This window comes from Rhinolophus hipposideros (assembly GCF_964194185.1).
Source record: "Rhinolophus hipposideros genome assembly, chromosome: 20".
NCBI classification, from domain to species: Eukaryota; Metazoa; Chordata; class Mammalia; order Chiroptera; family Rhinolophidae; genus Rhinolophus; species Rhinolophus hipposideros.
In genome coordinates, this window is record NC_138066.1 from 47,998,040 (window position 1) to 48,023,635 (window position 25,596).

A 25,596-nucleotide genomic window follows, 5' to 3' on the forward strand; every position below is an offset into this window, starting at 1 on the left:
GAAATGTAGGCCAGGAGGACATTTTCGCCCCTTCAAATTTACCGATTCTCATTGCAGCACGCCAGCCCCAGGATGAGCCTCGGGGCAAAACCTTGGGACCGCTCGCAGGAGTATTTGGTTTCTGCCAAACGTCTCTTGGTTTATCTATTTATCAAGCCCGAAGCCACAGGTGGCTTCCTGCTTATTAATAACTATAAAACACAAGCGGGCTCCTTGGGGAAGCCAGTCCCCGGGCACGGCTGGCTCTGCTCCGCCTCTGGATGTGTGCCAGGCCACAGTGCCCGGGGAGGAGCTTCCTGACCCAGCTCCTTCCGTGGGAAGTGAACCCCTGGCTCCCCTTGCCCAGCCTCTGCAGGAGGGCTGTCCTGCTCAGTGGGGGCGGGAGAAGGCAAAAAAGATGGAATCAGAAGTGGGAGGAGCTCCACCATCACCCAGGAAACCAAGGCCCAGTGCGGGCAGGAAACACGGGCTCCTGGTGGTTTGCAAGTTGGGTGCAGAGCTGGGACTAGATTCCTGCTTTCCAGGGGCCTCCTGAGACCAGGAATCTTTCCTCTGTGCTCCCGGAGTGTGTAATTGCTGTTATTCTCACCAACCACAGAGTCGGCGGTGTTTGGCCTACACTTTCTTGCACAATATTGTGGCTCTTCCAGCAGGCAGGGAGCCAGAAGGGCACTCAGACATGTCTGAACCATCTTGACCTAGATTCTGGGTTTCCCGATAGGGCTGTTTGCCAGTGGGGTACGCTGAGGTGGGCTCTTCTGTGACACAGCGCAAGTAATGTAAGTGCTCCCCTGCACCACTCCGGTAGGTGGCCTGGGCAAAGCGACACCTCTTTACCCCCCCTGTCATTGGAGACAGGGACTAGACACGCCAGAGACACGAGGCACAGCCACGCTGCACGCAGCGCCCATGGAAACACCCGGCAGCCAGCCGCCGCCCTGGAGATGCTGCGAGAGCAAGGGGCAGGCAGGCAGGCAGCAGGTGCCGAGGCCAGAAGGGCCGGGAGGGCCGCTGTCCAGTGAGCGGCGTGGCCGCAGGGCGCCCCCTGGAGGGCAGTGAGAAAGGGGTCTGGGCCGCGCGCCGTGGGACGCGGGGAGGCACCCACAGCTACCGAACGGACGCGGCGGCGCCGGGCGGACGCAGGGCCGCGCCGCGGGCCGAGGGACGCACAGGCGGGCATTCGCCGGGAAAGCGGCGCAGGCTCGGGCGCCTCCCTGGCGGAGGCAGCCCATTCTCGGCCGCAGCACGGGAGGGGCGGGAGAGCAGGAGGCAGGAGGTGCCGTCGGGGCCCTCCCCTTGCCCCGCCTCCCGGTCAGAGCGCTTTGCCGCGGGCGCGTCGTTGGTTTCGGGTTGTCAGGCAGCCGCAGCTTAGGCGAGGCTACGGGGGACCCAGAGGCGGCGGGGGTTTGGCTCGGCCATGCCCACTGTCGCGGCCTGAGCCCCTCCATCCCCGCCAGCATGAAGGACAGTGGGGACTCCAAAGACCAACAACTCATGGTGAGACCCCATCAACCTCCTCGATTCCATCCGCAGTCCAGACTCCCAGTAGGCCTCCTGGTCCCCTCCCCCACAAAAGGACATTCAAGATCGGGCATGGGACTAGCCAGCGCAACTTTCCCTAAGTCCTGGATGTCAAGAAGGAAGGCCTCATGGCCATCCTACTGAGGCCTGAAAAATTAGCCCAGCTTCAACCCCGTCCCCCCTTTACACATTCCCACCAGGGGACCCCTCCCTCCCCCAAACCCTGTGCAGATGGGTCTCCTGGGGCAATACTGATCTCTCATCCAGAAATGCCAAGGGCAGGGTGGGCTTGACCTACCTGGGAGTTTCCTGGTGAACCAGCCCGATGGGGTCGAGTTTAAAAGGACTGGGGATCACGGGTGCCAGAGGAGCTGACATGTGTTGGGGAGTGGCTGGTATGGGTTGCAGTACAGATGCTGCCCCAAGTCAGGGCCAAATATTTCGAAGGAGTGCTGGAACTGATAAGGGGGGCCCCCAGAGCCCGAGGGTCTGGTGCAGATGAAGAGGTGCGAATGTGGGGCAGGGTGGGGACAGGTAGAGACTGAAGACAGATTCCTGATTATCAGTGATGTTGGGTCAGAGTGATGAGGGAGAAGGCTCAAGTGACCCCAAGACCACCCCCCCAACGTCTGAGATATGGGAGTGGGCCTTTGTCACCAGCAGGTGGGTGGTGATGTAACTGGAGGATAATGCTGTCCCCAGCCCCCAGCCCCCAAGCAAGCCCCAGGCTCAGGAACAACTTCTCTGGCTGTTTGGAATGTGTCTCTTTGAAAATGGCTTGATGCTGTGCGCCCCCACACCAGGACAGGGACAGAGGGTCCTCGCCTCCCCCCCTCCCTCCGTGGAGTTTGGCTGAGGAGGCTGGCACAGGAGATCCGACAGGCAGTGGAAACCCCTCTGAGAGTGGAGTTCTCTACTTAGTGGAAGGGCCCACACACCCCGTTCTTTTGGGGGAGGCCCAAGCACATAGTGAAAACCCGCCAACTCTCACTGGCTGGAGAATAGAGAAAGGAGGGGCCCCGATGACACTGACCCCCAGTAGGAATGTGGTCCCCGATTGTTAGGATAAGGAGGGGAAGTTCCCCAGGCCCCCAACCCCCTCTTCCCCCTCTCAGCGCGTGTACCATTGGTTGCAGTGCGTCTTTCACAGATGCAGACAGGTTGCTACAGTCCCAAAGGGTCCAAGTTCAAAGCCCACAGGAGCTGCCAGTGCTTAATTTGGATGTGTGACTGACGCAGCCCACAGGCGCAGGCAGCGCTCGCCCCTGGGCCTCTCCCTGAGCCACAGGCTCCTGGGGAAACTCATAAACTCAGACATAGCCCACAATCTGTGGACTTGCTACCCCGGACACAGCCAGTGGCTGTAAACCACTGAGTTTTCCTTAAGACAAAGGAGGCCTGGGATGGCTGGACGCAGGAGAACCCATGGGTCTTTGTCTAATCTCAGGTGTCTGGCCTTCCCTCCCAGGTGGCGCTCCGGGTTCGGCCCATCAACGTGGCAGAACTGGAGGAAGGAGCCACCCTCATCGCCCATAAAGTAGACGAGCAGGTACGCGGTGCTGTGTCTGGGAGCAGCAAGGCAGGGCAGGGCAGAGGTCTGTTCACACCTGATGGGGGCAGGTACCTGCTCACCTGATATGGACAGGAAGGGTCCCTGTGGCTTGCAGCACCATTCTTCCTCTACCCACCAGACTCTTGGCTGACCTTGAACTGGCAACATCGTCAAGGAAACCAGGGTTCTTCTTCCAGGAAGCCTTCCTAGATTGATCCAAAGAGCTGAAAGCTTCCCTGGTCTGAGTGGTTCCTAATCCCTTCAGTCCAGCCCTAAAAGTTTCACATACCTTCCATGTGCTCATGACATGACTTTCCCACCTTAATATGTCTACTACCTACAGAGCACGTATTTATATGGTCCAGAGTTAAAGCCCATATCCAGAGGGTTCATGTTTTGCAAAGTCATAGGATGTCTGTTTGCTCTCTTAATCCTCATGTCACCATGATGAGGTGGGCAGGGCAAGTCCCACCTCTGTTTACACAGGAGGCAATAAATCAAGTACCCACAACATACTGGGGACACTGCTAGGAGCCGGGAAACTATGGTGAACAGAAAAGACCCTGACCTCCCTTCGTTACCTTAGAGTCCAGTGTGGGAGGACAAGACATTAATCAAAGAACTGAAGCACAAACAGATGTAAGTTTGCAGCCAGCGAGGCTTACAAAGAAAAGCACAGTGCTATGCGGTTATGTGAGAGGGACTTGACCTAGCCCGCAGGTCAGGGAGGGCTCCCTAAAGAAATGGTGCTGGAGCTGAAACAGGAGGGCTGAAGAAGAGGTCATCAGGAGTGTGTGTGACGGGAGAAATTTGAACCAGAGGGACTTGCATGTGCAAAGGCCCAGTGGTGAGACGGATTGTGAAGCACTCAGGTAACGTGGCTCCAGCAGGAGAGAGACAGGGTGAGAAGTGTGGCAGGAGGCTGCATGCGTGGGGAAGCACCAGACCACACAGGCTGTAGACTACAGCCAGGATTCTTCCGTAGGAAGCAGCTGAGGGCTCAGGTGCTGGGGTGGGGATGGCCGCAGTGGTGGGGGCAGCAGGGGCAGGTTTGGTGTCCGGGTAGGAGCCTCACGGTGGCATGGCCTATGGTGAGTCCGAGAGTGACCACTTCCCTCCGCTCAGTGGCTGCCGCCACTCGCTTCTCCTGAGTGCCACTGCTCATCAAGGCAGCAGGATGTGCTGGTGAAGTGGGCATGGCACCGTGCCATGAAGAGAAAGGCACAGGTGGGCACCTGCTACTCCTGGGCCTGGCAGGCTGGATTCAGGAAGCCCAAGGTCCACGGGAAGCAAATCAGAGGTGGACAGCGTAGTGTGCCTGCCTGTCTGCCTCTGGGCTCCCTGAGGGGCAGGTGCCCACTCCAGCCTCTCCTTTAGCTCAGATGGTGGAGCTGTGGGCATGGCAGAGACAGGGGGTACCAGCCTCCTGATTGCTCTGCCTCTGTTCCTTCTTGGAAAGAGTAGCCTTTCTCAAACACTTTGGGGAAAGTAGGGCATGACGGAGAGGATCCCGTCTAACCTGGCTCGGTCAGCAGGAGCAGAAGGGAGGCACGGAGCTCTGTGTGCTCTGCCATTTGTTGGCAGTGTGGACTTGGGCAGGCTGCTTCTAGGACCCTCAGTTGCCTCCTCTGTAAGTGGGGACGGTGACTGTGATGTCCCCTCCAGAAGGTCTCTGTGGGCTAATGTAGGTACAGTGCTTCCCCAGTGCATGGCATATAGTAGGAGTCTAATAGACGTGAGTTATTGTTGTCTATTAGTGACTGAAAGTCCCCAGGTTGCTGGATTGGCTGATGAGAGGGGCCAGCCATAAAGAGCCAGAGAACACAGGAGGAGAAATGTTCCAGGCAAGGCCACTCCCTGTTTGTCCAATTTGTCCCCAAGGATCTCAGGTCCTCAGGGTTGGGACAATGATGGCTCTCTCTCTCTCGGCTGCTCTTGGCTCCCAGCTGGAATGGGGGCTGATAGATATGAACTGATGCTGCTGGAAATGCTCCAGTCTGGGGACAGCCCATTATGTGCCCACACGTGGTGAACACTGGTTCCTTTCTGTCCCTGCCAGTGGAGAGGGAGGGTCTGGCCCGATTGGGCTGAGCTGCGCCTCCAGGACGGACCTGGCTGGACAGTCCCAACAGGGCTGCTCCTTTGTCAGCTTAGGGTGCAAGGAGGGTTGTCTGAGTGGCGTGGGCTCAAGGCGGTCAGCATAGACCCCGAGCTCCTTCTGTCCCCACTGGATTCAAAGATACACTGGCCTGGCCTGCAGCTAGGGAGGAGCCACAGCCAATGGCAGGCTGGGAACCTCTGGAAAACCAGCCGTCCCCCACTTTCTCTGTCCCTCTGACCAGTAAGGCTTTGACGAGCAGGGGTCCGAGAAGCAAAATGGACGACTGACTTTCCTTGCTTCCCTCTCTGAGCAGTCCCCACCCTGGACCTCCATCCTTCTCCAGTGACCCCCACAGCTTGTCTGTGGCCCTGGTCCTGAGGAAAGCTGGGTATACAGGCTTGGTCAGCCTCACTGATGGGCCAACTGGCTTGTTGTAGCTCCTTGTTCCTTTCCTCCTGCGGTCCGGAGCCCTGTGGGCTGCTGGGATGAGTTTGGGAGCGTCCCCAGGACAGCATGGCCGTGGAGGCTTTCCAGCACAGGTGCAGCTGGGCCTGCTCAGCGGACACAGTACCCTGTCACCTCTAAAGAGACATCTGGTTGGGATGTGGAATTACCCACCTGTTTTCCTTTGCTGCCTTGGTTGTGGCCATCTGGCCTGTGTGGCTCAGCCCCACAGGAGGCTCCCCAGCCCAGCTTCTTCTGGCCTGGGCTTCGGGCTCTGCCTGTTGCCTCCGATCTCCCCCCTGTGATGTGTGTTCCTTTGCCCCTGCTGGGGATATCGCAGGCCTAACGGTGGGGAGCCACTGAGCAGAGCAGCCCAGAGGTCACTACTGGGGGCCCAGATCCTTGGTGGTCAGCATGGAGGCAGGTGCTACCAAAGCCCACCAGTTGGGGGTCCTGAATGGGGAGATGTGGACCAAGGACTCCGTCACCCACTAGCTTGGGCCACGGCAATGGGTCCTAGGGACAGCTTTCCTGAGAGCTAGGCATTATTCTTCTGGGGACGCTGGAGATTGTAGCAACAGTCTGTGCAGAGGTGGACACTGCCACAGGCAAAGTGTCCTCTGGGGACAAGAGGCCAGTGTGGCTGGATTCCGGGGAAGCTGGAGTTAGGGTTTGGATTTGTAGAAGGGACGGTTCAGGTGCCTTGGCCAGCCTGTGGTCCTGGGACCCCAGTTTAATTCAGGACAGGAATCATGTGGCCTTCTTTAAAGGTCTGTGTGAGCTAATGTACGCACATGCTTACCCAGTGCCTGGTACACCGTAGGGGTTTAATAGATGTCAGTCTATCTCAAGGGCTGAAATACGTGATGGTTTTAGGCCCCAGAGGTAAGTCCTCCTGCTGCCTCCCTACTGCCTGTGTCAGAGCTCTCAGGCTGGGGTCCCCAGACGGTCACCTCCACACGTCTGTGTTCCTGGAAGAGTGTGGTAGGAGCTCAGTCTCCTAGTAGCGTCTGGGCTGGGACAAGCCCTGACACCAGACCTCTCAGGGATGCCATTCTGGGGGGCAGGCAGCCTGAGAGGCTGGTGGGGCCCCGGGGGTCCTGGCTGGAAGCAGAATCTCCAGAACAAACAGCTGCCTTCCTCCTCCTCCTCTCCCCTCCCACACACAAAGCCCGCAGCCTGCTGACCCTCCTCCCAGCTTTCTAGACTATTTATTGACAGGATTTAAGTCACCTGACAATATGTATAATTCCATAATTAGCCTTTATCTGCTCAAAGCCCAACTGTCACCCGCTGTGCCTCTGGGGTCCTGTCTGAGGAGCCATGCAAGGGCCCTCCAGCTCCTGGTTAGGTCTCCATTTCCTCATCAGAGGACAGGAATTAACCCACTCCACCCAGCTGCTGAGAGGATTGTAGGAGCTCCTGCATGGCGGAGCTGTGGCCACACAAATGGAAAGCTATTGTGAAACATCAATAAAGTATAAGGTGACAGACGCCGAGTGTGGAGCCGGTGGGTGCTGTGGGGGCAGCCGCCTTGAGCCCTTGTGCCTGCCTGGGGGAGGGGCTCCCTCCACACCCACCCCCTGGATGCTTCTTGGCCGCATTGCCCCAAATGCTGAGCCTGGTGGAGAGTGACTGGTAGAGGACGGGAAGGTTCTTTACCTTACATCCCTTAGTTACCACGCCACCGATCCCCCCAGCCCCAGACAACCCTAATCTGCTTTCCATCTCTATAGATTCACCTATTTTTGACATTTCATATAAATGGAATCATACAATGTGTGGTCTTTTTGTCGAGCTTCTTTCACTGCCCAATGTTTTCAGGGTTCATTCGTGGTTATAGCACGTGTCCATGCTTCATTCCTTTTTTTGTTTATCCACATTTGTTTATCCATTCATCAGTTGATGGGCGTTTGGGTTTCCCACCTTGGGGCTATTGTGAATAATGCTGCGAAGATGCCAGGATTCTTACACTTAGTCTCTGGGTGGCTTAGAGGCAAGAGCGCCGGTCAAACAGGCCGCTTTGTGGGCCCACTTCCCCAGAGATTCAGTGAAGCTGGGCAGTGCCTGGGAATCTGCCTTTCACAAGTGCCTTGGGGGACTCTGATGAAGGCATCTGCAGACCCGTGAAAGACACAGCCCTAGACTAGCTTGTAGGTCACACCTCCCCTCATTCTGGGCCTCGGGGCCCTGGGAGTCCTGTAGGCAGGAGGGGACTTGGCCAGGACCTCAGTCAAGTATGGCTCCGTCCTAAGCAACCAGCAGGGCCTGGTGGCTTTACAAGCTCAGTGGGCTCCTTTCTGGTCGGTCTTCTTTTTCTTTTCTTTTTGAGGATCGTTTAGTAAAAGTAAAGAGTAAACAGGTACAGCTCTCGGAACGAGAGGGGGTCCTGACCAAGTTGCCCCTGGTCTTTTCTATTTAGCCTGAAGGCTGACAGGGCCCACGGATGCCCCTCCTGGATCAAAGTCTCCTTTCTTGAGCACTCACAGGATGGCACATTTACAACTAGAAATAAGACCAGCAACAAGTTCTCCTTCTTAAAGAAAAAACAAAACAATGAAGAGCCTTCCAGGGGTGAGATCTACCTGGAATCAGGCTTTTGCTTTGCCTTGTCTGTTTTCACCCTGAGGACAAAGGGACTTTGGGCCTGGCTCCCTGGACTGGTCTCCCAGGTTCTGATTCTTGGCTGGGTTTCCCTGAGTAAGCTAGGGGTGTTGGTGTGATTTCTTCTCTCAAGACTATGGCCCTGTTGGTCCTCCCTGACTTCCAACCTGGCTCAGAGAGGTGATGCAGCTTCCTCTAGGCCACACAGCTTGGGCCGGAACCCCATTGGCGGCACCTGTTCCCTCGGGGAATCTTTGCTGCCAGTCTTGGAGGTTTCAGAAGGCATAGTCTAGGTGAGAGGTTCTCAGCCAGGGGGCGATTTTGCTCCTCGGGACATTGGGCAACGTCCCGAGCGGGAGGAGGTGGTGCTGCTGGCATCTGGTGGGTAAAAGGGGCTAAACATTCTGCAGCACACAGGACATCTCCTGACAACAATGACCCAGCCCAAAGTGTCAGCAGCGCCAAGACTGAGAAAGCCTGGCCTAGGTCTAGCCATCTCAAGGCCAAAAAGAAGCCGGTTCAAACTGCAGAGTTGCCCAGGGCACCGGCAGCCTAGTCGGGTGCGGCTGGAAGGACTCCTGACATGCTTTCTTCATGATACTTCTCACCTAGGAGATGCTGGCCACCAGCCTGCTCCCTACAGATTAGACACCCTCCCGCTGGCTTAGTGGATCTCGGGTTTCTGGGCTCAAAGTCTGGAACTGTGGAAACACTGAATTAAGAGCAGGTCTGGGAGAGGAGGTCGTGGGGGTGGGGAGAGGTTACCGTGGAGCCTCTGCTGAGTTAGGAAGCCTGGGACTGCAGGGCAGAGTGACCCCTCCCCGGTGAAGCTGTCCCTCTCTCAGTTCGTGGCCCTGCCGGCCACCCCCTCACCTGCTCTGGGAGGCCCCTATGTGACCTGTGTGAGCAACATCCCCACTGAAACCTCCCAGAGGCAGGTGCCCAGCATGCCATGGGCATGAGCGTTGTGAAAGAGAAGGCCAGTGCTGAGCCCACCACCTTAGGGCTGGGGGATGGGCCGGCTGAGGGCCCACCTGGGGTAGTGGCAACCCATGTCCATCTCCCTGCAACAGGTGAGCCTGCCTGGGTGCTGCACCAGCTCTCGAGGCTACTGTAATTGTGTACCATAGACTGGGTAATGTCAGCAACAGAAGTTTATTCTGCCATGGTTCTGGAGGCCGGAAGTCTAAAGGGTCGGTTCCTTCTGAGGCTGTGAGGGAGAACCTGTTCCAGGCCCCTCTCTTTGGCTTGCAGATGCCACCATCTTCTCCCTGTGTGTCTTCATATAGTCTTCCCTCGATGAGTGCCTGTGTCCAAGTTTCCCCTCTTTGTAAGGACACCAGTCATACTCCTGTAGGACCATATCCTACCTGAACTATTTACTTCCGGAACGACACTGTTTCCAAAATAGATCACGTTCTGAGGTCCTGAAGGTTAGGATTTCAAACAGTTGGATTTGGGAGAGGACACATTTCAGCCCATAAGAGATGGGCGTTTGCCTGGCCAGGCCATGTAGGGCCACACGTTCACTCAAGAGGCAGGGGCGGGCGGCCTGGTGGTTAGGAGTCTGGGCTCCAGAACCCAACAGCTGTGAGTCAGAGCAGCTCTGGCTACATTACCAATCCAATTCCTCCTTAACATCCAGAGATAATGCGAGTGTTACTCTAAGTTATCAGAGAAAATGAGAACATGTATGCAAAGCGTTTAGCACTGCGCCTGGCACACTCAGAGCTCCCCCAAAGGCAGCTTTATTCAGCAAACATTCCTTGGGCATATTTGAGTGCCAGCCAGGGTGACATTTAGGGGGAGTCTTGGAGGATGTACAGGAGCCTCCCAGAGCGGGGGCCAGCATGTCTCACAGAGGGGCCCAGACGTCTCACCTCTGTGGCCAGCTTGGGTCTATGCTCTGGAGATTCCTGGCTGTGAGGACAGGAAGGGAACTTCCTCGGCTCTCTTCCCTCCTCTGCATTTCTCACAAGAATCCCCAGTGGTTCGGAGCTGAGACCCTCTGCCCACAGCCTGCCTTTCCCTGCATGGTCTTGCTCATGCTTTTCTCTAGAAGGCTCTCCTCACCTCACATCTCTCGGCCAACTCCTGTTCAAAGACTCAGTGCTGGTGCCACCTCTTCCAGGAAGCCTTGCTCTAGTGGGAAAGTTAGATCAGGTGCCTCTCCTCTATGTTCCGATCGCCTCCTGTAGCCCAGCACTTGTTACGAAAATGATCTGTTCTCTGTTCACCGGTGAGTGTCAGAGGCAGGAAACCAAGGTCACTCTTTCCCCGGGGCGTCGCTTAATGCCTGGTCCATAAACGGTACCCAGCAAACGTGCTCACCTGGCCTGACTCCCTGTGCTGCTTTCTCTGGCAGCCCAGAGCACCCCTGCCCAGCCCTCCATGGCTCGTCTCCAGTTCACCTGGCCGAGGGCACAAGGGCTCCATTGTATGCCAGAGTGGCCAGGGAAGGGGGAGATGCTCTGGATGGTGGGGTGCAGGCTGGGGCCCAGACAGATGGAAACCCAGACAAAGCCCTCTTTTAGAGGGGATCATGGCAGTTGTGCTGACAATGCACTGATTCAGGAGCCTGGATATCAAAGGAACAAAATGCCCAGGCGGCCATGAACTTGGCAGTGCCGGAAGGTCGTTTGAAGGTGATCAGGGGGTGAGGGGAATCAGTGCATGCTGTTCCCCTTCTCCTGCACCAAAGGCCCCCAGAGGGTACCTCTCAGGCCCTGCCTGTGTCCACACTGGCACCCGAGAGGTGAGAACAGGTATGGCTGGTCAGGTTCCCATTACATCCCTCTGGGACCCACGCCGGGGACTTGTCAGCGGGTTTATCTTCAGTTGGGTCTGAAACTTGATCAGGGCTCGTGTTGCTGCCTTTCGGGCCTGAGACAGGAACTGAATCCTGGAAGAGGCTTACAGGGCAGCGGGACTGAAGCCCGGAGGAGGTGGCTGGGGACAGGTGGGCACCCCAGGTAACAGCATAGGCCCAGATGACCTGTGCTCAGTACACTGACCACCTAGCCTTTGGCAAGCTGTGTGTGTGTGTGGGTGGGAGTGGCGGGTGGGGGCCCAAAGTCAGTGCTTCCCTGCACAAAGCCCCAGCCCAGCCTGTCTGGCGCTGTCCCCTCCAACTGGCTTACCGGGATTCCCATCTGACTGGATGAGACTTCTGGGAAAGGCTGCCAGGGTTGGGTTTTCTGGGGAGCTGCCTCCCCTCTCCCACTCCCCTCCCTCCATGGAGAATCCCAAAAGAGGGCCATGCTCGGCTGCTGAGGAGCTTAGGCCAATTTTGATGCATTGAGCCCAAGTGTGTACCTGCCGCAGGAGTCCAGGTGGTGACAGGCGCATGTAGGGTGCTGAGGAGAGTCTGGTGGCAGTCCCAGGGCTGTGGTCCTCCCGGGCCTGAGCCTCCTGTTTCCTCCCCTGTCACTCAGCCACCAGTGGCTCTTTGCCCAACCCCTGGGCTTACCCACTGGTGGAGGGGTGTGTGGAGAGGTGAGGCAGGGCAGGCCAGGCAGGGTCCCAGGGGCCTCATGGCTGTAGTGAGATAGTAAAGGGTCTGCAGCCTTTGAACCCAGATTCTGATTTGGAGTCCTGTTCCCCCACTTGCTAGCGTGTGAGCTTAGATAGGTCACTGCTTTGGGCCCCCATTTCCTCACCTGCAAAGTGGAAATAACAATGAGCCTCACTGCCTGGTCTATGTGGGGATTAAAGGAGTCCATACGTTATATGTGCTCAAAATAGGTCCTGACACAAATTAAATGCTTAACAGATGTGAACCATTGTTACAGTCGCTCCTCCTTTGGGGAGGCGCATGGGGCATGGTGTTGCAGTTAGAAGTGGATGCGAATCCACAGGATGGTGCCTCCCGGGGCCTGGGGCACCACGGCACTCTCAGCTCCTTTGGGGCATTGTCAGGTTGAAGGGGGACGTCCCCTGTAGGCATCCGAGCCCAAGCACCCAGACCGGCCCCCTGAGAGCTGATGAGGGCAGTGCTGGGCCGGGGCTCGGGCCGAGGGCTGCCTGGCTCCAGGACCTCCAGCAAGACCTGGCCGTGGACCCCTGGCTTCTGGCTCCCCCACCCCTTGCCCACGCCCCGAGTGAGGAGGGGAGAGGTCAATGTGGGCCTGGAGATCCTGGGTGACTGCCGGCTGCCTCGGGGACCTTTGCAGATGGTGGTTCTCATGGACCCAATGGAGGACCCTGACGACATCCTGCGGGCTCATCGATCAAGGGAGAAGTCCTACCTGTTTGACGTGGCCTTTGACTTCACTGCTACTCAGGTGACAGAGGGCCTGGGTCAGGGACACCTGGGCCTGGAGACAACCTTCACCCCACTGAGAAGGGAGCCCTCCGGGGACCTGCCACTCACCCTTAGCCTTCCCTCTCCGACTCGCTCTCTGGCTTTCACCCTGCTGTGTCCCCACGCACCCTGCTGTGTCCCCACGCACCCTGCTGTGTCCCCACGCACACAAGTGTGCACGTGCCTGCATGGTGCATACACAGCTTCCCACATGGACACACCCAGGTCGATGTGCACAGCCCACCCTACATGGGTACCCACATGGCACACCCTGAAGTTGGCCCTTATGGGGGAAGGTGCTTGAAGCCCATCTGGTGTGGGGAGGAGCGCCTCGGGGAAGCTGACACCCTCCCAGGGACCCCCGTCTTGCCCATCTGCAGGATGATCCCAGGAGCAGATGTAATGCGTCCTCAGGGCTGGGGGCCAGGAGCCAGCTGTGGGGGGGGTTGTCTCAGGTGTCCTGAGCTCTCTTTCAGGCTGGCATCCCCCCATGGGGTGAAAGCAGAGACATCCATCCCCCACTCCCCACCCCCACTTCTCTAAGCCAAGGGCTCCCGGGACAGAAACCCTCCTGTTTGGGGCCAGCACATGCCAGTGGGCGTGTGTGCTCTGCCCTGCCAATGTTCCAGGCCCCTAATGGGTCTCCTCTTCCGTACAGGAGATGGTGTATCAGGCCACCACCAAGGGCCTCATCAAAGGTGTCATTTCAGGCTACAATGCCACCGTCTTTGCCTATGGCCCCACAGGTGAGGAGCTCAGACCATGGGCGAGGACTGGATGCCCACTGCCCCCCTGAGGGACAAGCCCCCTCATTCTCCATCAGACAACTAGTCTGGCCCCAGCGGGTGCAGGAATCAAGGATATGGCTGACCCACCCCGCCCCCCAGGGCCCTCAGGCCCCAGAGGGCCCATCCCCAGCCAACAACGCCATCCTCACTGCTTCCCACCTCTCTTCCATCTGGGGGGTCAGCCTTGAGGATAGACCAGGGTGCCAGGAGCCCCTGCCCACTGAGGTCATGCTTCCGGCTCACTCTGCTCACCCACCCACCTCTGCTGCCCCAGGCTGCGGGAAAACCTACACCATGCTGGGCACAGACCATGAGCCTGGCATCTACGTTCGGACCCTCAATGACCTCTTCCGCGCCATTGAGGAGACCAGCAATGACATGGAATATGACGTTTCCATGTCCTACCTGGAGGTGAGCCCTGCCCCCCACACCAGCTTGGACAAGCAGCCCTGGGGCCAGGTCACTGGGCAGCTTCCTGGGGTGCTTATTGCTGTTGCTCTCCCACACACACTGTTGACTTCACTTGACAAAAATCTAAGGCTCAGAGAAGTTAGGCAACTAGGTCAACATTACATCATAAAAGAGGAATCAGGGATTCAAACTCAGGACCCCATGGCTTTAAAGCCAAGCCCTGCTCGTTGTCCCACACTCCAAAATAGCCTTGTCACTGAGCACAGGCTCAGCTGACAGATCCATTCCTTAAAGCCGACCCTGTCTGCCCTGCCAGGCTACCTCCAGGCGCTCCCTGTACATGGGGGCAGGTGAGAACTGTACATACATGGACAGGTTTGAACCTGCTGGCCTCTGCTACCTACGCACAGACCCCGGTGCTCGCCTGTGGGAGTGCTACCACCAGGCAGCAATGAGTCAGCGGGGGTGGAGCACGTAGAGCCCAGAAGAGGCGGGAGAGCCAGTGGGCTGGGCTCCATGTGGTTCCTTGCTCCTTTGGCTCCCTTCAGGAGCTGATAGTCTCCTGGGTGACAGCTCAGGAAGGGCAGGGAGGCATGGCTGCCAGAAGCTGCTTCTGCAGCATGCTTTTGACCCTACCAGCAAGCTGCACTTGGTGTGGGCAGCGGGGAGAAGTGGCATAAGGGTTACCTAGCAACAAGCAGGGCTGGCCATCAGTCAGGTCCCTGTCCTCTGCCCAGTGCCCAGCCTGGCCGCAAAGGGAGTCGCACCTGGCTTTGCTGCCTCGAATCCTTGGCTCTGGCAGCTGATGTTCCCCTGTGGGTGCTGAAGTCCTCACCTCCACCCCACACACAGGAAGGGGCCTGTGGGCTCCTGTCCCCTTCTCACTCGGGAGGAATGGGGAACCTGACCCTTGCCTGGACCTCCTGCCCTTAGTCTTCCGTTGACACCGGTCACCCACCTGTCCCATCAGATCTACAATGAGATGATCCGGGATCTGCTGAATCCCGCCCTGGGATACCTGGAGCTGAGGGAGGACTCCAAAGGGGTGATCCAGGTGGCAGGGATCACGGAGGTCTCCACCATCAATGCCAAAGAGGCAAGTCTTATGCAGCCAGTCGGGGCAGTGGAAAAGGACACTGACCCCCGAGGGCACGGGAGGGGTTAGGGAACTGGAGCCAGGAAGCAGCTGCTACTCAGCTGGAGCCGGGACAGACACAGAGAATCCTGTACGACCACAAGCAGGGGACTGTCACACCTGCGTCCATGCCCCCGGCCCGTGCTGACCCTGGGGGACTGACCCAGCAACCGGCCTCCCCGTTTACACACAGACGCTACACGACCTTCCCCAGGCTTCACACATAAGGGCTGACCCATCCCTTCCTGGGCCCCTGCCCAACCTGTGGGAGCTTCACCAAGAGTGGCTCCCCTCCCTCCCTCCCATCCTTCCACCCAGATAATGCAGCTGCTGATGAAGGGGAACCGGCAGAGGACCCAGGAGCCCACGGCAGCCAACCAGACATCCTCGCGCTCCCACGCCGTGCTCCAGGTGGCAGTGCGTCAGCGCAGCCGCGTCAAGAACGTCCTGCAGGAGGTGCGGCTCGGCCGTCTGTTCATGATTGACCTGGCGGGATCTGAGCGGGCGTCCCAGGTAAGGCCCGAGCCCCTGCAGGCTGGGGGAGAGGATGTCAGTGGGGAATGTTGGCCTGCAAGGTGAGGGCGGCTCCCAAGGGACTGGGGAGAACAGTTTTGGGTGGGGGACGGCAAGGATGCTGGCCTCCCAGCTCCCTAGGCGATAGGGGAGGGGTGAAAAGCCACCCCAGGAAGGGTGGAGATCAGGGGGTCCCCAGAGTAAGGGACTGGGGGGTGTTACCGAGGAGCAGGATGGGAGTGTGGGTTGGGCTGTCCTGAGGAAGCACCCAGGGGCTTTTTGTGGAAAGGGGCATGGGAGGATGGGGGTTTCTCCAGGGAAGGAGACTGACTGCCCTGGAGGAGGCTCAGATGGGGCAAGAAAATGAATGGACCCAGATTAGGAGCTGGTGTGGGGGGAACAAATATCCCCTGACTGGGGGGCCCTGGGCGGAGCCTGGGAGAGGGCCCTGCCAACCACATCAAGTAGAGAAAAAGGTTTGTCACCCATTTCTCACAGCGTTTGTCCCCTACCACTAAGCCCTGCTTGTCTGGCTTTTCAGCCCTGGGCCTACAGCAGCACCCAGCAAGTGTAGGCCCAGGACCCCCTCGTGTGGGCAAATGGAGCTTCATGTTCACCTGACCCACGAGGCTGGGTGATGTCACTTAGCACTCAAGCAAATGTAAGGGACAGGACATCAGCCCGGGAGGATTAACAGGGTTTTGTGTCTGAACGTGTGGGGTTGGGTTTGAACAGGGTGAGGTTCGGGATACATACCCCTCTCTTCCAGCAAGGCCCCAGGGCTTCCTGGAGGGGCACTGGGGAGCAGCCAGCGGGAGAGAGCCTGCTCTGCCGCCATTGGAACGAGTCCCAGCTGGGGAAGGCTGGGCGGATACGCCTCCCGTGGGCAGCTGTGGGCACAGCCTCTCCGGCCTGACACTGCCCTGCAGGTCTAGGGGAGAGGAATCTGCTCTCCAACACACACGCTCACACACATCCATACACACTCACAGATACACACCCTGTCTCACACACGTGCTGTCACACTCCCTACAAGCACATCCACACCTTTCCCTCTTGCCCCCCCCCCCCCGCCCCCCGAAGCCTGGGACGCCCTCTAGAGCCAGGTGCCTGCGGGCCCGCTCGCTGCCTGGAAAGCCGCCACCTCCCTCCATCTCATTCTCCCCCATGCACTAAGGTGCGAGGGGTGCCAGCCTCGGGGACACAAAGAAGTAGGCTGTCTCAGCCCTCCTCGGAAGCCTCCAGTCTGTCACTTTTCCATCAGAGGCCTCCTTGTTCTCTTACCTTCTCAAATGCTTGGAAGGAGGTTGGGGCAAGACCCGCAGTCATCTCTACATTTCAGAGCCCTGAAGGAGAGGGAGGGGTTTATAACCCAGGATCCCCAGGGTGTTGGTGGTGACATCTGTCCTCGGCCGCCTAAGGCCACAATTATGCCCCCTGCTTGCCCCCAGACACAGAACCGTGGGCAGCGCATGAAAGAGGGGGCCCACATCAACCGCTCCCTGCTGGCCCTGGGCAACTGTATCAATGCACTGAGTGACAAGAGCGGCAACAAATACATCAACTACCGCGACAGCAAGCTCACCCGGCTCCTGAAGGTACCAGCTGCAGCTGGGCCTAGGCACTGGGCACCAAGGGGGGGGGTGCCAGACTTAGCAAATAAAAACACAGGACGCCCAGCCACATTTGAATTTCAGATAAACAACAAAATTTGTTTTAGAATAAGTATGTCACATACACTATTTGGGACATACTTATACTAAAAAAAGAAATCACTCGTTGTTTATCTGAAATTCAAATGTAACTGGGTGTCCTGTATTTTACCTGGTGACCCTTTACCTGGTGACCAAAGGGTGGGCAACAGGGAGGGAAAGGAGCTGCACCGGGGCTGTGGGTCTGAGAGAACTAAGAGCCGTCTGGATTTGGGGCTTAGGTGGATAGATAGGCTTGTGGCTCACACACAAATCTGCTGTTTGGGGGCCCACTCCTGGCTGGGCTCTGTGTTCAGTGCTTCACCCACTGGCTCCTTTCATGCTGTCAACTACCCTTTGAATTAGGGGGATTAGTATTTCCCTTTGCAGGTGGAGAAACCGAGGCACAAAGAGGCTAAGTAGCTTTCCCAAGGGGTCTCACTAGTGGGAGTGCTGGAGGCAGGAGCCAAACAGGTCTGTCAGGTCTAATGTCATAGCTGCAGTTTGCTTAACGCCCACCGCCATCATACGGCATCCACAAGCTGGGAGGTGGGGACAGCTGCATAATTACTGCCAATTTTAGAAAGCGTGGAAGCTCGAGGTTAGACAGGTGAGGCGCTTGCCTGAGGTTACTCAGCTGCATCGCTCTCCAGGACACGGTCAAGCCCAGGGCAAAGGAGGGGGTGGCCACAGGCCATATTCAACCTTCATACAGAAGTCCCCAGCCCTCACTCCAGCCAAAACAGCAGTGTCATCAGCAGTCAGAAAAGGGGTACGTGGGGACCAGAGGTGATGGGATGGAGGAGGGAAGAGCCCCCTCTGATTCCCAGGCAACCATGGCTGCTGCCTTCCCTTGTTCTCCTGTATGAAAGGAAGGAAAGGGAAAGCCAGAAGGTCCTGATTGGGATATCGAAATTTTCAAATTAGAATTTGGAGATGAAACTGGAAGTGGGTATGGGAGAGGAGGAGAAGAAACTTGGGCTCAGCACCTGTGAGTGTGTGTGTGTATGTGTGAGAGAGTGAGAGACAGAGCGAGAAAGAAGGCACCCACGACAGGTGCCAGCTGGGGGTGGGGCGTCCCCAGCGGACCACAGCCACCCTCCTCCCACCCAGGATTCCCTCGGGGGGAACAGCCGCACCGTGATGATTGCTCACATCAGCCCAGCGAGCAGTGCCTTCGAGGAGTCCCGGAACACCCTGACCTACGCCGGCCGGGCCAAGAACATCAAGACCAGGGTGAGGGCCCCTGCTCTGTCCCCCAGGGCACACCTTCCTGGGCCGAGATTCGAGCCCGGAACCGATTTCAGACCCTGCCACTCCTGACCCACTCTCTCTGGAACCAGCCACCATTGCACTAGCTTCATTCCCCAGTCGAATGTCACCCCCAGGTCCCCTCCCTGCACCTTGAACACTTGCTCGCCTGCCAGGAAGCCCACAGCTCCCGAGGGTCCCCTTCTTCTTGTTTAAGGTCTGTGCTCCCCTGGCCCAGACGTTGATATTCTCAAAGTATCTCCTCATCATCCTCATCAACGCTGAGCCCTCTAACATATCATCTCATATGATCCTCAAATGATGCAGGAGTTATCACTATCCCCACTTTACAGGTTAGGAAAATGGAGCTGAGGGAAGTTATGTGACTTCCCAGGTGGGCAGTGATGGCGCTGAGATTATCCCCGCTGCCTATTAGGAACTCTGTTCCAACCTGTGTGTGTAGAGGGGCAGGAATGGATAAATATAAGATAGGAATATTCTCCCGACACTACAATTTTCCAGCCACTCTTCCAGGTGCTTTTATGTTCTATTCCAACCCTCAAGGAACTTAATGGGGGAGGAGACATGTCCTTAAAACAGTTCATTGATAGTTCAGAATATTATTAAGAGCAGGTAAGTGATGCCAGCACTCAGGGGGTGCTGGGATCCCATGGAGCTCTTTGGAGACTAGAAGCGGGACTCTGAAGGATGGAGTGACACTCCAGAAGAGAGGGAGCACTGGGGGTAGAGGTTCCACAGGCAGGAAGGAGGTGGTGTCTGTGGGGTGGGGATGGGGAGAGCAGGATGATTCCTTGGCTAGAGCAAAATGTTCCTGATGGAGCAGTAAATCCAGAGAAAATCCAGAGAGACAGTGATGGGCCTTCAACACCAGGTGAAGGAATTAGGGCATCCCCCAAGCAGCAGGAAAAGCATTTTAGGAGCATGGCTCTGTCAGTCAGGTAGTGTGACAGGTTGTGGGGTTGCAAGCAAGGGGGCCATTACTTTCACCCAGAACGACAGGAGGGTGGGGGAGAGAAAGAGAAAGGAAGACCCCGCAGCCAGGCCCTGGCACCTGGGGTGACTGTCCCTGCTCTGCCCCCATCCCGTGCTCCCTATAGGTGAAGCAGAACCTGCTCAGTGTCTCCTACCACATTGCCCAGTACACCAGCATCATCGCCGACTTGCGGGGCGAGATCCAGAGACTCAAGTGCAAGATTGACAAGCAGGGTGGGCGAGGCCAGGCCAGGGGACGGCTGGAGCGGGGTGACATTCGCCACATCCAAGGTATGTGGGTCTATGCTAGTGGGAGCCCGTCTCCTACAGCCTTTCCAAGCTGTCTCAAATTGCTCTGGGGTCAGGCAGTGCTGGGTTCAAATCCAGACTCTGCCCGGATAGCCTTGGGCTAGTCACTCTACTGCTCTGAGCCTTCTATCAAGGCTTCCATGTGATTTCTGAAGATTAGGTGGGGTCACAGGAGTGAGAGACACCTGAGCTTTTAGCTGCGTAGGACGTGACCCTCAGGGTTGCAATGTAGGACTGTGAGGCTACCTCCAGCTAAAACCAGAAGGGATACAGTCCACAAGAGACTATATTTGCAATGTATGCTTGCAATGATGGTTTTCCAACAGATGGCAGTGAAGTGTCTAAGGGACGCCTTTTTGTAGTTGACATAGGGGTGCTGTAAGGGCTAGCAGAAGCCCAGTTCATACGCAGGAGCTTGAGGCCACAGCCTGAGGGCTCAATGTGGAAGTGGGGTGTGGGAGGAGGTAGTAATCTAGGAGGTCTTTCTAGTGGAGGTGATGGGACAGGAAGTAGTTTGGGAAGAAAGGGAGGGGAGGGCCCCAGGTGGGACTAGACTTTCCTGGCCTGAAGCTTCCTTCTTCACTGAGCTCCCCCACACCTCATCTGATGGGCAGCCGAGGTCCAACAGCACAGCGGGCAGGATGAGCAGGCCGACATGGGACAGCTGCGGGAGCAGCTCATCAGCGCTTTCCAGGAGCAGATGGACGTGCGACGACGCCTGCTGGAGCTGGAGAGCCATGCCATGGAGGTCCAGGTAGACACCTCCCGCCACCTGCTCACCGTCGCTGGGTAAGCAGCCCCTGCCTGCCCCAGGACCTGGGCTGGGGATGGAGGGGCTGGAAGCTGTAGCTACTCATTGTGCCCTGTGCCCCATGGCCTAAATCCTGTATCTCCCCCGGGGGGCGGGGCTGTGGCAGCTGGGAGCACGAGAAGTCTCGCAGGGCACTCAAATGGAGGGAGGAGCAGCGGAAAGAATCCTACACCAAGGACGACAGCGAGAAGGACTCGGACACGGGTGATGACCAGCCAGACATCCTTGAGCCGCCAGAGGTGGCCTCAGCGCGGGAGAGGATTGCTGCCCTGGTGGGCGAGCAGAAGAAACTGCGCAAGCAGAAGGTACCCATGATTTGGGGACAGGGAGAGGGGGTTTGAGAGGCTAGAGCCAGAAGGGGCCGAGGGCAGGACGAGAGGAGTGAGACCTGGTAGTTCAGGCCACAAACTCTGTGTGACCTTGCTGAGTTCCTTAGTAACCTCTTTGCACCTCAGGTTCCTCAAAATGGGAGGAGTCATGGTGCAGCCTAGTGGAGTTGTTGGGAAGATTAAATAAATGCCTTTCACATACCAAGGACTCAACCAATGGTAGTCAATATTGTAATCAGGGTTTTCCAAACAACGGATCTTTGCCTTCTGTTCTGGAGCGTAACCAAACCAGGGCGCTTCAGGGTACGTGAGCCGTGAGGACATGAGATGGGCTGGGGTTGATGGGTGGGTTGTGGGCAGGGCGTCCAGACGGTGGGCACAGAGAGGTCACACAGGAACAGCCCCGGTCGCAAGGCCCAAGATAGAGCTTCAAGAGCGGCCTCCGAGTGGAGCTTCAGCGGGCAGCTCGGAGTCCGGGGGCTGCAGAGACGTGGACAAGCCGGACGACCCCTTGCCCGCTGCCTGGCGCTGACCTCGCGCTGTCCCCAGCTGGCGCTGGAGCAGCGCTGCCGTGAGCTGCGCACGCGTGGTCGGCGCCTGGAGGAGACGCTGCCGCGGCGCATTGGCTCCGAAGAGCAGCGCGAGGTGCTTAGCCTGCTGTGCCGCGTGCACGAGCTCGAGGTAGAGAACACGGAGATGCAGTCGCACGCGCTGCTCCGCGACGGAGCGCTCCGCCACCGGCGCGAGGCCGTGCGCCGCCTGGAGCAGCACCGCGGTCTCTGCGAAGAGATTATCCAGGGCCAGCGGCAGATCATCGATGGTAGGCCCCGCGCCTCGGAGCCACCCCCGGGCCCCACTGACCCGCAGAGGGTCCCAGGGCACGCGTGACCCCTGCCCCTCCCCCAGCAGACTACAACCTGGCCGTCCCCCAACACCTGGAGGAGCTCTACGAAATGTACCTGCGGGAGCTGGAGGAGGGCAGCCTGGAGCGGGCCACCATCATGGACCGGGTGGCCTCTAGGGCCCTGCAGGTTCGTGCCTGGGCATGTGCTGATGCCCTTGCCAATGCCTGCAGGGAGCTGGCATGGCCATGGGACCAGGCCAGCTGGTACCGCAGGGAGCTGACTCCCTTTCCTTCTTACCCCATCCAAAGCCTGGCCAAGCCTGAGTAAGGTCCCCATCCTGGGGCATTCTTCTCTGGCACTTGTCCCCACCCAGGGTCTGAAGGGCAGGGCTGGCTATCCAAGATGTCACAAATGGCCCTGGGTGCCTTCCCAGGAGACGAAGCCTCAGGTGGGGACTCCTGATGCTTACCAGCCTCAACTTATTCTTTGGGACCCAGAACACAAACCCACTGCCCTCTGGGGCCCCCAGCCCACGTCATGGCCCTGGTCTCCCCTTGTGCCTTTGCCAACCTGTGCCGATATCTGGGCCAGGACCAAGTCTTCTGATGGTCCATCCCTGTCCCCTCCAGGACGGCTCCTTGCCCAGAATCACCCCAGCAGGAGCCACGCTGACCCCCGAGTCTGACCCGGAGAGTGTGAATATGCTGAGCTCTGAAGCCCAGCGCCTGCAGAACTGTGTCCTCCCTCCCCTCAGCACGGAGAGGTGAGACCAGAACCCACTTCCCGCCCGTCCCACAGGCTGTGGCGTGTCCCAGGGATGCCAACCCAGATTACGGCCTCCTGGGGAAGATGGAGCAGGAGCAAAAGGGGGGATGCGGCATAGGTCTAGAGCTAGGACTCCTGAGTTCTCTCGCTCTTCACGAAAACAGCTCTTCCCTGGGCTGGGGGTGGGACCTCTGTGAGACCAGCCTGGTCAACAAATACCCATCCTCCTCTGCCAATCTCAGTGAAACCAACCGTGTGTTCAAGGCCAGTCCCCGGGCCTGGCAGGTGAAGAGCTCCTCTGTGACCATGCCCCCTCCCATCCAGATCGGCGGCCTGGTGACCCAGGAGGTGAGCCCTAAGCACCTGCTGGGCCCGTGGGCTCCACTGCTGAGGGTGGGAGCACAGGGGTGCACACCCAGCTGTTGGGATGGGGCCTTTCCAAAACGGGCACCACCCGTGAGGCCCTGCTGTCTCTGTGAGTGGGTCCTGGGGTCCCTGCCGTGTTCAATGCCTTTCTCTTCCCAACCACTTTCCCTGCAGGCTCCCACTCAGGACGGCCTGGTCAGCCTGAGTAGCCGAATCAACTCTTCCCCCGACAGCAGCGAGACCCTGTCGGAGATCCCTTTATCCTACAAAGGTGTGCCCCCTGCCTGTCATCCTGAGCCTGGCATCATCTAAACTGCTCAGATCGCCCAGCTTATAGCCCTTTCCAGGCCTCTGCACTGCTGAACACACCCCTGCTACCCATTCTATGACAGGGAGTCACCAATGTCCGGACAGGATTAACCACCTGCCCAAAGACACACAGACGTGGGTGCACAATCAGAAATCAGATTGGGTAACACATGACACGTAGGATCCTAGCACCCCTTCCCACGCAGTAATAATTGTAATGGCAAATATAGCTCGAACCCATACCCCCCGGCCATCGACTAAGCCTGTTATCTCAGTTAATCTCACAATAACCCTACGGGGTTAGTTTTACCACCCCCAGCTTACAGATTAAAGTGAGTTCTTAAATGACAAGCAAGTGGGGCGTGCAGGGGTTGAAACCAGGCATTCTGCTTCCTGTTCATTTCTGCCTAGGCAGAGGAAGGGTGTTGGAGGTGCAGGAGGGAGAGGACTATGTGGCCTTGATCCCAGGCCGGGTGTCCCCTCTGTCTTGCTCCAGAAAAGAAGGTGATCCTGACAGGTACCAAGTGCATCTCCGTGAAGGCTGCCCGGAGGCGCTCGAGGGCCCTGGGCACTGAGAGGCGCCACCTGCTGGCACCTTCCACGGAGCGCAGCAGCCTATCCCTGCGCTCGCTGAGTGAGGCAGAGGATTCGCGGCCCCCCGGCCCGCTGGCCTGCAAGCGGCCACCCAGCCCCACGCTGCAGCACGCTGCCAGCGAGGACAACCTGTCCAGCAGCACAGGCGAGGCCCCGTCCCAGGGGGTTGAGCATCGTGGCGACGACCCTAGGCCTTGGCTGCGAGACCAGAAGAAAAGCCTGGGCAAAAAACGGGAGGAGTCCCTGGAGGCAAAGAGAAGGAAGCGGAGGTCCCGGTCCTTTGAGGTCACAGGGCAAGGGGTGAGGCCAGGGATCCGGGCCCCTTCCTTGCAGGTGGGGGATGGAGGACTGGATTCCTGCAGAGGCTCCAGGGCATCGTACCAGCCCTGCACCACTCCCCATGCCTGTGTCTCCAGGCTGACATAGCAGCTGGAGCAGATCCCTATGGTGGATCCTCACACAGCCCCTCCTCACCTCACTTGTTCTCCAACCAACACAGCTCACCTGCCCCAAGACACACATCCTGGGCCCTCGTCCCTCGGAGAACATCTCAGACCACAGGATGGCAGTGTGTGCGCACCCAGCCCCCGGTACCCGGCATCTGGGAAAAGTCATGCTGCCTTTGGCCAAAGTCAAACTCCCTCCAAGACAGAGCATCGGTCAGTACCAGCAAGGGAGGGAATGGGGAAGGGGAGCCCTTGATCAGCCCAGAGAGGACGTATGTTGAGCTGCCTGCCTAGATCTATGGCTGCCCCTTGCTAGAAACAGGGTTCTTGCAGAATATTCATGGGACTAGCATGTTGGGGTTGTGCTCTGAGGGAGTTCAAGGCCACTGGGTGATCAGAGAGGAGAGGGAGACATCCTAATCCCTGTTCCTGGCCCTTCCCCCGTTGCAGGCCCTAGGGACTCCTCCCCTCTTGCTGTTCCCTCCAACCCAGCTGGTGTTTCCCGACGGGCTACACAAGGGCCCCGCCTGCCCCATGGCAGCGCAAGCACCCACGGCAAAGATGGACGCTTCCGGCATAATTGAGGGGCCTTACCCGGAACCCTCCCTCCTGCCCCTAAGACTGAATGGGGTATAGCAGGAAATGGGAGATGGAGGCTGGGCAGATGGGGGTGACCTGGGAGCAAGAGCTCAGGATCTCAGAAGGCTGGGGTTCCCGAGGCCCAGGAATTGTGAGGGTGCCTGTCCACCCCTTCCATGCGTGCAGTGACACTGGGGAAGGAAGGTGAGCTCAGGAGGCATAGCCAAGATGACAGGGCTCCCTGGCCTCCCAGCCCTGGACAGAACCCTGTTGCCAAAACCCTGCACAGACCTGTGGCCAGACTTGGCCTCAGAAATGAGGGTGGGGGCGGAGTTGGTAGTGGGACAGGGCTCCTCGGCCCACACCTGGGGCGAAGGATCCTGGATGGTGGGGAAGGGGCCAACAGCACTTCACATACTGCGGGGTGCGAGGGGGGGGGGGGCGGAATCTGGTTTTGTTACTTGGCAGTGGATTTTTTCCCCCTCCTTTTTAACGGTAAAATGCCATGTTGGTCTTGACAGCTGTGTTAGACACTAAACGTTGTCTGGAATGTGGTAGCCGTGACTGATTTGAGATTCAACTCTACTCCCTGGCCCCTCCCTCCTCCCAAAGCCCATCTCCCTCTGGCTGGGTGCATGGCACCAATCTACAAACACCTGGGGGGAAAGGGTTTTTCTCTAGACCCTGAGGCCACTCCCCAGGAAGGGCGGGGCTAGCAAGTCCCATTCATGCCCCATCACACCTGCCCAGGGCCCCTCCTCCGAGAGGTCAGAAGGGGGAGGGGTCGCCCAGACCACAGGAAGCCAAAGAACTCCAATGAAATTGCCCAGCTAAGCTCCTTAGCTTCAAGGTGAGAAAACTCCTCAGACTGGACTTGCTCAGGCTACCCAGGCTGGCAGCAGCCCTGACCATTCAGCTGTTCTATCTGTCCTGTTC

At 58.0% G+C, this 25,596-nt stretch overlaps 2 protein-coding genes across 4 annotated transcripts in view; both read left to right on the plus strand.

Moving 5' to 3' along the window:
- The window catches only part of DNAI2 (dynein axonemal intermediate chain 2), a 40,234-nt gene extending 27,741 nt beyond the window's left edge, over positions 1–12,493 (plus strand). The window contains exon 14 of one of the 3 annotated variants that reach the window (XM_081030275.1): positions 12,395–12,493. The gene's annotated coding sequence lies outside the window, so the exon portion shown is untranslated. Of the gene's footprint in view, positions 1–2,989; positions 3,071–12,394 lie in introns of those variants that run through there. The other 2 variants (XM_081030271.1, XM_081030270.1) reach the window with 2 other exon arrangements.
- Positions 1,345–25,216, plus strand: KIF19 (kinesin family member 19). Its single transcript, XM_081030264.1, has 20 exons — positions 1,345–1,497; positions 2,990–3,070; positions 12,395–12,505; positions 13,184–13,271; positions 13,588–13,724; positions 14,695–14,820; positions 15,178–15,372; positions 16,824–16,970; positions 18,177–18,299; positions 19,433–19,598; positions 20,231–20,405; positions 20,534–20,732; positions 21,306–21,576; positions 21,666–21,787; positions 22,231–22,364; positions 22,609–22,714; positions 22,907–23,003; positions 23,538–23,935; positions 24,135–24,294; positions 24,532–25,216. Exons 1-20 carry the CDS (start codon positions 1,459–1,461, stop codon positions 24,663–24,665), a joined length of 3,009 nt encoding a protein of 1,002 aa, XP_080886390.1. The 5' UTR covers positions 1,345–1,458; the 3' UTR covers positions 24,666–25,216.
- Positions 25,217–25,596: the final 380 nt, after the last annotated feature.

Excerpts from the sequence above, each read along its gene's own strand:
- KIF19 (XM_081030264.1), top strand. The coding sequence starts at position 1,459 with ATGAAGGACAGTGGGGACTCCAAAGACCAACAACTCATG. Across the intron at positions 1,498-2,989 it reads CCAAAGACCAACAACTCATG|GTGGCGCTCCGGGTTCGGCC; the intron begins GTGAGACCCCAT and ends CTTCCCTCCCAG. Across the intron at positions 21,577-21,665 it reads CCAGCGGCAGATCATCGATG|ACTACAACCTGGCCGTCCCC; the intron begins GTAGGCCCCGCG and ends CTCCCCCAGCAG.